This window comes from Ranitomeya imitator, chromosome 6 (genome assembly GCF_032444005.1).
Source record: "Ranitomeya imitator isolate aRanImi1 chromosome 6, aRanImi1.pri, whole genome shotgun sequence".
Classification (NCBI taxonomy): Eukaryota; Metazoa; Chordata; class Amphibia; order Anura; family Dendrobatidae; genus Ranitomeya; species Ranitomeya imitator.
This window is the reverse complement of record NC_091287.1, coordinates 332,533,202-332,543,799: the sequence shown is the minus strand read 5'-3', so window position 1 is coordinate 332,543,799 and position 10,598 is coordinate 332,533,202. Positions and strand designations below refer to the sequence as shown.

Genomic DNA, 10,598 nt, shown 5'->3' with positions numbered 1-10,598 from the left:
GCTCATTCGACAAAGGACTATTGTTCCCAGCGGATAAAACCGGAGCTCTCGAGCGCGCTATTCATTTCTCTCTGTAGCACGTGCTGTGAACAGAACTCCTAAATTCGCTGGATTCCCTGGACTTTTAACTACTAGACTTTTACCGCAAAAGGTATGTATAACGCTACAGCGTAGCATATGTTGCGCTTCAACGGGGATAAACGCTGGAGTGTGGTTGATTGTTCCTTTGAGTAGGGTAGGCCTGAGAACCTCAGGTACACAGCTGTTGCGTGGCCCAATTAATTAATCATTTTACAGATCGAGATGGTTGACTGCCCCATTTAATACCAGTAGTAACATATATAGTTATTAGATCAATGGTCAGAACATTGTTTTGTAAGCACGTGTATTTATTGTACGTTTGTTTTCTTTTTAGGAACTATGCTCACTTCCGATGAGAGTTCTGTTGTTGCTGCTGCCCTGGTGTTTGAGGCAGCACGTCTCCAAGAGGAGAGACGTCCTAAACGAAAACGTCGCATGTGGACCCGGAGCTGGCTGCAGAAAAGATCCACATTGTCACACATGGGTCTCATAAGAGAGTTACGTGACAATAACCCTCAAGATTTCCGAAACTACCTTCGGATGTCCGAGGAATCCTTCAAAATAATACTGTCTGCTGTTACGCCACTCATACAAAGGTGTGATACGCCGATGCGTGCAGCCGTGCCCGTGGAGGAAAGGTTGGCGGTGACACTGCGCTTCCTGGCAACAGGAAGGTCTCTTCAGGATTTGCAGTTTTCCGCAGCTGTTTCCAGACCTTTCCTGAGCGTTGTGATTCCGGAGACATGCGAGGCCATTGTGCAGAGCTTAAGGCATTATATGGAGGTACTACTATATTTTTTTGGCTGCTGTGTTATGTCGATATATTATACTAGCTATTGAACCCGTTCTACGCCCTGATGGCGAGCATTTCTATAGGTATGTGTTCTACATCCTATCATGTGCTGCTCCCATCCTGCGCCCCCATTCTGACATGTGCTGCTGTGATCCTGCGCCTCCATTCTGACATGTGCTGCTACCATTTTGCGGCTCCATTCTGATATGTGCTGCTCCAACCCTGCGCCACCCTTTTTTATTTGCTGCTCCCAACGTAATTTTATTGATTATATTATTTAGATATATTGTTTAGCACCCCCTCTGAGTCACCGAAGCCATCTGAAAAAATGGCTGCCTGCATACTCTGGGTTGTTGACTTTGTTATACTAATCCATACTGCGCCTCAATCACTGTAGGATGTCCACATGAGAGTGTATGTGCATAATATATTTGACCTAATTTGTACATGTTTCCTTCTCATCTTGCAGTTTCCCAAGACGGCGGATGACTGGAAGAGGATTGCTTCCGATTTTGATGAGCTGTGGCAGTTTCCAAACTGCGGTGGTGCATTAGATGGAAAGCATGTGCGCATCACGCAACCAGCCAACTCTGGATCCTTTTTTTTCAACTACAAAGGATATTTCAGTGTGATCCTCATGGCCCTTGTCAATGCAAACTATGAGTTTGTCGATGTGGATGTTGGCATGAATGGTCGAGTCTCCGACGGTGGTGTTTTTGAACACACTTCATTTGGGGAAAGCTTGAGGAACAATGAACTGCTGTTGCCACTAAATGAAGACACAAAAGCAAACCTAAATTTTGTCTTCATCGCTGATGAAGCTTTCCCTCTTCATCCACATTTGCTGAAGCCATTTGCACAGAGAACACTCACACCGGAGCGCAGAATCTTTAATTACCGGTTGTCGAGGGCCCGTCGTGTGGTTGAAAATGCCTTTGGGATTATGGCAAATCGGTTTAGAGTGTTCCACACAGCTATCAACTTGAAGCTGCCGTCTATAGACTTTGTGGTTTTGGCATGCTGTGTGCTCCATAATTTCCTGAGACGTCATGATACGAGCTCCTATTCTCCTCCTTCGTTTATTGATGCAGTGGACGCAAGAACCGGAGATATTGTGCCCGGGGAATGGCGTACACAACCTGATAATTTTACAGCTCTTCAAGCTCTTGGATCTGGCAGACAGGCAGACGATGCAAGGGACTGTCGCGAAAAATACTGTCAGTACTTTAATGGTTCTGGAGCTGTACCCTGGCAGGATCGCGCCGTATAAAAAAAATTTTTTTTTTGCTTTGCTGTCATATAAACCTCTCTAAATAACTTTAAATGTGATGCCTATAAAATGGTGCTGTTAACCCTTATAGCTTGGTAAACATTAAAGAAATAATGCGAAGATTTTTGGTTTTTTTGGAACACTTTCTTGGTTTTAAATTATTTTACAACAAAATATAACATAACCCCCCCCCAAAAAAAAAAATTATCTCCGGCCCAAGAGGTGTCGCAGCGTCACGCCCTGCTGCTCCACTTGACTCTGGAGGAGCGCTGCTGTCTGCTGCAGGAGCGCTGCTGTCCGCTCCAGTCGCAATTGTCTCGCCAGGAGCTCTCTTACGGTGGGCGGTTCTGTGGATAGAAGAGGTTGGAGAACCAACGTTGATTCCACTGAAAATACATCTCGACCTCTGGGGCAGGACCAAATTTTCTGTGTTGTAAATTTCTATTTGGTCTGGCACCACAGGGCGATGTAAATTTTATTAAATTTTACAGTTTTAGTTGTCTATGGTGACATCCAGCAGAAAACCACTCGCATTATCTTGATACTTACGGAGAAGGGACGCCGGTTCCTCATTGCCAGAACCAGAGCTGCTAATGTCCCATCCCAGCGATCTGGCCTCTGCTGCAGCAGCTAAAAGGAAATTATAACAGATCTGGTTAACTATGGAACACGCCGTTGGGAAGCGCTCGCTGTTTTGGTCACTTACGTATGTTAGCTTCTGGGGAGAATGCCGCCGACCCGGGGGAGGAAGAGGAGTGTCGAAAGGGAGGTGTTGAGGGTGGTGTAGGGGTGCGAGGCCGTCTGCTGTCTGGTGGTGGCGTGGTAGGCCGCTGGGTCATTACTGCGTCTGTAATGTATTCAAATATTTCCGCTACCCTCTTATGTCCCGTATGCAGTTGGAAAACTGTAATCTATGATTGTTAACTTACGTGACGTCACGGACTGTGGGCTCCCGCTGGTGGTGGATGCTGTGGTGCTGCTGGCAATGGCAGGTACCTGTTGCCGCCGCTGTCTCTCTACACAGAAAGTTAACAAACGCAATCTTTAAAAACACATGTAGAGTGCTGCAGATCAAAGCTAACAATATACTGAAACATAAAATTTATATCACACTTCACAGGGGTGCGAGGGTGCATGGTCGCAACAGATGGTGGAGGCGTGGTAGGCCGCTGGGTCATTACTGCGTCTGTAATGTCTTCAAATATTTCAGCTACCCTGTTATGTCCCGTGTGATGTTAAAAAAAAAAAGCAATAAATGATTGTGAACTTACGTGATGTCCCGGACTGTGGGCTCCCACTGGTGCCTGAAGATGGGGTACTGGTGGCAATGGTGGGTCTGACTTGCCGCCGCTGTCTCTCTACACCTAAAGTAAAGAATCACAATGTTTACACACAAATGTTGAGTGCTGCAGATCAAAGCTTACAATATACTCAAACATAAAATAGAGATCACACTTTACAGGGGTGCGATACTCAGACATGTATGTGGGCTCTGGTGTTCATTGGTCTTCCTGTCTTTGGAAAACGTATTATTTCATCAGTAGGCCAACCTCCTCCGTTAATATTTATGGGAAATTGAGAAAGTAAAAATTATGGACATCTTAATAATTTAAAGATGGTGGTTGAGATTAGGGAACCCGACAAGTTTTCTCACGGACAACGCATATTCTGCTTGGAAAATAACTAAATTTTAACAAAACGGGGCATGTGTTTTAATGCATTTGAGGTCACGTTGGCAACCATGAGCGCAAGCCTCCCTCCCAAACCCCCCCCCCCCCCTCCTGACAGCATGCATCTCCCAATTCCCCCATACTAGTACTTGCCTCGCCTTGCCTCCGCACGCAACTCAGCAAACATTTGTGGCGTTTTATAGCGGAGGTCAGCCCATTTTTTACGCAGCTGAAGCTGACTGCGGCAGACGCCAAACCTCCTCTCCATCATTCTTGTTATGTGGCCAAGCACTTCTCGCTTGTGGATGTGTGGGTGGGCAGGGTGGCTCTCCAGACCTTCGTAATCCATGGCATCCATCTGAGTAATAAAAAAAAGGATTTCTGGCTGCCCCAGAGGAGCAGAACGCATTCTCGCCGCCATTTTAGATGGAATGACCCTGAACAGCAACGCCCAGAGGAGGAGCAGCGCTCCGCCGTCCTGCCGCGCGATTGGCATCGCAATAGCGTTGCCCTTTATGAACAGCGTCACATTTGTGACGACTGAGCGTTACGAAAGGAACGCACATAGTAAATGCCGTTCGAAGGATCGTTATATAACGCCGGAGCGGCACGTAATGTACGCTCGTGGTCTATGACGGCGTGATGACGTACAGCGTTCCTGCGTGCCTGCCCTAGCTTGTTTTTGTCCCCTGACATCGTGATAATGGCTGCCAGTCGCCGTGGTCCACCTATGGGCATCCCAGAGCTCAAGTTCCTTATTGGAACAATGGATAGGATGCAGTATGAAACCACAGGGATGGTGCTGCACCGCAACCAGCACAAGGAGGAAGTTGTCCGTGTGGTGTCTGAGGGCCTCAGGAAGCGGTTTGGGATAACTCGCAGCAAGGCCCAGATAGTGAAAAAATGGGGCGATCTCAAGTCCAAAAGTCCAGAGCGCCTGCAGGAGCTTCGCCAGGAGATTCGCAGAGGTTAGTACTCAGGTACCCAAAAGTATGTGGCACAGCTATGGGGCAGTTTGAACGTTGCAGAGCCACTATGTGCCACAGCTATGGGACAGTTTGAACGTTGCAGAGCCCCTATGTGCCACAGCTATGGGACAGTATGAATGTTGCAGATCCACTATGTGCCACACCTATGGGACAGTTTGAACGTTGCAGAGCCACTATGTGCCACACCTATGGGACAGTTTCAACGTTGCAGTGCCACAGCTATGGGACAGTTTGAATGTTGCAGAGCCACTATGTGCCACAGCTATGGGACAGTATGAACGTTGCAGAGCCACTATGTGCCACAGCTATGGGACAGTATGAACGTTGCAGAGCCACTATGTGCCACAGCTATGGGACAGTATGAATGTTGCAGAGCCACTATGTGCCACACCTATGGGACAGTTTGAACGTTGCAGAGCCACTATGTGCCACACCTATGGGACAGTTTCAACGTTGCAGAGCCACTATGTGCCACAGCTATGGGACAGTTTGAACGTTGCAGAGCCCCTATGTGCCACAGCTATGGGACAGTATGAATGTTGCAGATCCACTATGTGCCACACCTATGGGACAGTTTGAACGTTGCAGAGCCACTATGTGCCACAGCTATGGGACAGTATGAACGGTGAAAAGTACTATGTGGCACAGCTAACTGCTGACCAAACTTTTTTTTTCCTTCACAGAGGCAAAGAGACAGCGCCGCCGTAGACACGAGGCATCACACACCGCCTCTGAAGTCCCTGAGCCCTCCGGGTCAAAGACAACTGATCCTAGTAGGTTCCCACAATAATGTGATTTGGATTTGGTTGCAGGTCCCCTCCTCCCCACACGCCCGGCAGCCAGTGTTGCCATATATGCTAACAGACCTTTTTTTTTCTTTCCTTCACAGAGGCAAAGACACAGCGCCGCCGTAGCGACGAGGCTTCTCACACCGCCTCTGAAGTCCCAGAGCCCTCCGGGTCAAAGACAACTGATCCTAGTAGGTTCCCACAATAATGTGATTTGGATTTGGTTGCAGGTCCCCTCCTCCCCACACCCCCGGCAGCCAGTGTTGCCATATATGCTAACAGACCTTTTTTTTTTTCCTTCACAGAGGCAAAGACACAGCGCCGCCGTAGCGACGAGGCTTCTCACACCGCCTCTGAAGTCCCTGAGCCCTCCGGGTCAAAGACAACTGATCCTAGTAGGTTCCCACAATAATGTGATTTGGATTTGGTTGCAGGTCCCCTCCTCCCCACACCCCTGGCAGCCAGTGTTGCCATATATGCTAACAGACCTTTTTTTTTTTTTCCTTCACAGAGGCAAAGACACAGCACCACCGCCGCCACGAGGCATCCCGCACAGCCTCTTCTACATCTGTGCCCTCCGTGTCTACTCCTCCAGATCCTAGTAGGTTCCCACAATTATGTGATTTGGATTCAGTTGCAGGTCCCCTCTTCCCCCCCACCCCCTCCCCCGGCAGCCAGTGTTGCCATATATGCTGACAGACCTTTTTTTTTTGGGTTCCCTTCACAGAGGCAAAGAGACAGCGCCGCCGTAGCGACGAGGCTTCTCACACCGCCTCTGAAGTCCCAGAGCCCTCCGGGTCAAAGACAACTGATCCTAGTAGGTTCCCACAATAATGTGATTTGGATTTGGTTGCAGGTCCCCTCCTCCCCACACCCCCGGCAGCCAGTGTTGCCATATATGCTAACAGACCTTCTTTTTTTTTAATTTTTTTTTCCTTCACAGAGGCAAAGACACAGCGCCGCCGTAGCGACGAGGCTTCTCACACCGCCTCTGAAGTCCCAGAGCCCTCCGGGTCAAAGACAACTGATCCTAGTAGGTTCCCACAATAATGTGATTTGGATTTGGTTGCAGGTCCCCTCCTCCCCCCCCCGGCAGCCAGTGTTGCCATATATGCTGACAGACCTTTTTTTTTTTTTTTTCCCTTCACAGAGGCAAAGACACAGCACCACCGCCGCCACGAGGCATCCCGCAAAGCCTCTTCTACATCTGTGCCCTCCGGTTCTACTCCTCCAGATCCTAGTAGGTTCCCACAATTATGTGATTTGGATTCAGTTGCAGGTCCCCTCTTCCCCCCCACCCCCTCCTCCGGCAGCCAGTGTTGCCATATATGCTGACAGACCTTTTTTTTGTTTTGTTCCCTTCACAGAGGCAAAGAGACAGCGCCGCCGCCGACAGCAGAAGGCATTCGACACAGACTCAGATCCCGAAGTGCCCTCCGTGCCTCAACATCCTAGTAGGTTCCCACAATAAAGTTATTTTGATTTTGTTGCAGGCCCACTCTTTCACCCCCAACCCAAACACCCCCCCAAGTCAGTTTTGCCCTTATATGCTGACTATTATTTTTTTTTTTCCTTCACAGAAGCAAAGACACATCGGGAGACTACTGTGTTATTAATGTTATGTTTTTTGACCCACAGCTGTCGTCACTGTGAACAAGGAGGATCTTGAAGCCGGCATAGAAAAGCTAATCCACACTATGGCGCGGATTCAGGAGCAGCACAATGTGGCAATGGAGGAGCTGCAGAAGCTGCGGGACATGTGCCAGCAGTTCTAGGCGGGCCAATAAGACAGTTTTGGTTGTTACAATAAAAATATTTAGTTTAACTATCATTCCATTTTTTTTGTATTAGTTTACTGTACATGAATTTGTTACGTTAATTTGTGCCCTCATACAGTGCTGTGATCGAGACACACCAATCAAAAAGTAGTGATAGAATTTCTAATAAAAGCTTTTATTTGAAACATTATTTTAACAAGACAATAAAATAAAAAGGAATCTAAAAGAAGTTAGGAAATCACAAATTATGATACGACGATTGTTCCGGCTGAAAACTTTGGTGCCTGATGGGCGAAGCCATATGTGACGGTATTGGCGTGTAGGAGTTATTAGGGGGTGGCTGGACGAAGTGGGAAACGTGAGCATTGTGTCGCATCGATGTCTGACACTGTGACCAACCATTGTAATTTGATGGCTCTGTCCGCTGTATTGGCCGGGAAGAGACCAAACAAGTGTTCTTGTCCAAATCCCCATCTGTACCCCTGTTTACTGCTTCCATAATCAGACGCTCTGCTAGTATTCTTTGGTTGTCGTCCATTTTGGCCAGTTTGTCAACCACATAGTGTCCAAACCCCTGCAACGCAGGGCTAACATTTCTTGTCAACACCTTCTTAGCAAGGCTCAATAGTTCATGTGAGGCGTCTGAGGTGGCTTTCCGTTTTCTTTGACCTTGCCTCGATTGAGTCCTGGCAGGTGCAGCCTCCACTAAATCTGTTGTCGTGCAGTCCAGTGAACAGTCCAGTGTACTCTCCTGCGCACTGTCATCCTGGGGGGGAAAAAAAAAACAAGTTATGAACCCGGCAACAAAAAGTTGTACCACCATAACCGCATCCAAACTATATATTCGTAGTAGGTAAAAAAAAGATTATAATATATTTTAAGCTTAGTAATATTCTTTAACCCTCCCTTTTATTTAATACTTTGAACTACACTGTTCTGACTGCTAGGGGAACCTGACGAAAATTTAATAGTCTAAATAGTCTCAACAAGAGTACATCGGCAGCTTGAAGCGATACTATTTTCTATATTGCTTAGATGGTATGGTTTAGATATATCGCCATTTCATACATATTAAGTTCCCCATATAATACTTGACTGCGACAGGGTTACTTATGTGTATATGTTTTTGTAACAACTTCAAACTGATGTGATAATCAGAAGTATAAAACATAAAATGCAGAGAAAAATTATGTAATTATAGGACACATTGGTGAACTTTCGTCCAAAGAGCTACTTACTTGTTGCCCTTGTGACTCCTGCTCGGCGTGGTTCTCCGAAACAATTTGTTCCACAGGTGCCAAGTTGCGAAGACACGTGGAAGTCCGTGGCACCTCTTGGTCCCTCAGAAAATTAAGATGTTCAAAATACCAAAGTTTTGGCACATAAACATCTTCAGTGGAAGCTCCGGACCTTGTAGTCTGAAGAACTTTGTTCAGCTCCTTCCTCCACACCGTGCGGAGCGCCTGGATTTTCTTTTTAATAACTGCTTCGTTTGCTGCCTCTTCGGGTGCATGACAATTGTAAAGCTCAATGAGCTTTAAGTAACCCTCCCTCCTCTTTTCCCTGTTACAATACTCAGGAGATTTGATTTTCCAGAGGCAGGGAAAAGACTGATAAATTTCGATGAAATCCCTGATGAACTCCACACGATTTGACATCTGAAAAATAAGTATAAAAAAAAATTACATGGTTGACAAAGAGTCCTTTAAACAATACTTTTGCCAGTGTGCCAAACGCTTAACAACAGCAGCCACACAAAGCGCTCATGCCTACCATCGCTTCTTCCATCTGCCACGCCATAGGGCACCATAACCCAAAACAGTGTACCGCCCGCTTCCCTACAGCAGCCACACAAAGCGCTCATGGTGACCATACATTGTACCATCTGCCACGCTGTAGCTCACCAGACACAACCGGTCATAACCAGTCACAACAGCGTACCATCCGCATCGCTTCAGCGGCGGAACGAAGCGGTCATGCTGACCAAACTGCGTTCCATCTACCACGCTGTAGCCCACCAGTCACGACCAGTCACAACCAGTCACAACAGCGTACCATCCGCATCGCTACTTCCATCTGCCACGCCATAGGCCACTACCGCCCGCTTCCCCACAGCAGCCACACAAAGCGCTCATGGTGACCATACATTGTACCATCTGCCACGCTGTAGCTCACCAGACACAACCGGTCATAACCAGTCACAACAGCGTACCATCCGCATCGCTTCAGCGGCGGAACAAAGCGGTCATGCCGACCAAACTGCGTTCCATCTACCACGCTGTAGCCCACCAGTCACGACCAGTCACAACCAGTCACAACAGCGTACCATCCGCATCGCTACTTCCATCTGCCACGCCATAGGCCACTACCGCCCGCTTCCCCACAGCAGCCACACAAAGCGCTCATGGTGACCATACATTGTACCATCTGCCACGCTGTAGCTCACCAGACACAACCGGTCATAACCAGTCACAACAGCGTACCATCCGCATCGCTTCAGCGGCGGAACGAAGCGGTCATGCCGACCAAACTGCGTTCCATCTACCACGCTGTAGCCCACCAGTCACGACCAGTCACAACAGCGTACCATCCGCATCGCTGCTTCCATCTGCCACGCCATAGGCCACTACCGCCCGCTTCCCCACAGCAGCCACACAAAGCGCTCATGGTGACCATACATTGTACCATCTGCCACGCTATAGCTCACCAGACACAACCGGTCATAACCAGTCACAACAGCGTACCATCCGCATCGCTTCAGCGGCGGAACGAAGCGGTCATGCCGACCAAACTGCGTTCCATCTACCACGCTGTAGCCCACCAGTCACGATCAGTCACAACAGCGTACCATCTGCCACATTGTAGCCCTCCAGTCACAACAGTGTACCATCCGCTTCGCTTCAGCGGTGGAACGAAGCACTCATGCCGTCCATACAGCGTTCCATCCACCACGCCCAAGCGGTTTACATACCTCGAAGCAGCGGTGCAAAGCGTGGTATATTCAGCGAAGTACAAAATTCCAATGTCCAGGTCCACCAAGTGTCCAAGTACGAAGTGAAGAAAGGAAATTTTGAAAGCAGTGAGGTGGCATTGGGAACAATAGCGCTCAGGTGACAAATTTTCCAACCAATTGTGTGCACAGAACCTTTGGCCTATCAGCACACTAGCTAGTAGCACAACACGCCCCCAGTGAACAACGTCACGCACAGATTATGCAAAATTTGCTCTG

At 48.1% G+C, this 10,598-nt stretch overlaps 1 protein-coding gene across 1 annotated transcript; it reads left to right on the top strand.

The window, feature by feature from the left end:
- The first annotated feature begins 678 nt into the window (after positions 1-678).
- LOC138641401 (uncharacterized) lies at positions 679-2,258 on the top strand. Its single transcript, XM_069728935.1, has 2 exons — positions 679-864; positions 1,344-2,258. Exons 1-2 carry the CDS (start codon positions 691-693, stop codon positions 2,142-2,144), a joined length of 975 nt encoding a protein of 324 aa, XP_069585036.1. The 5' UTR covers positions 679-690; the 3' UTR covers positions 2,145-2,258.
- The last annotated feature ends 8,340 nt before the right edge of the window (positions 2,259-10,598 follow it).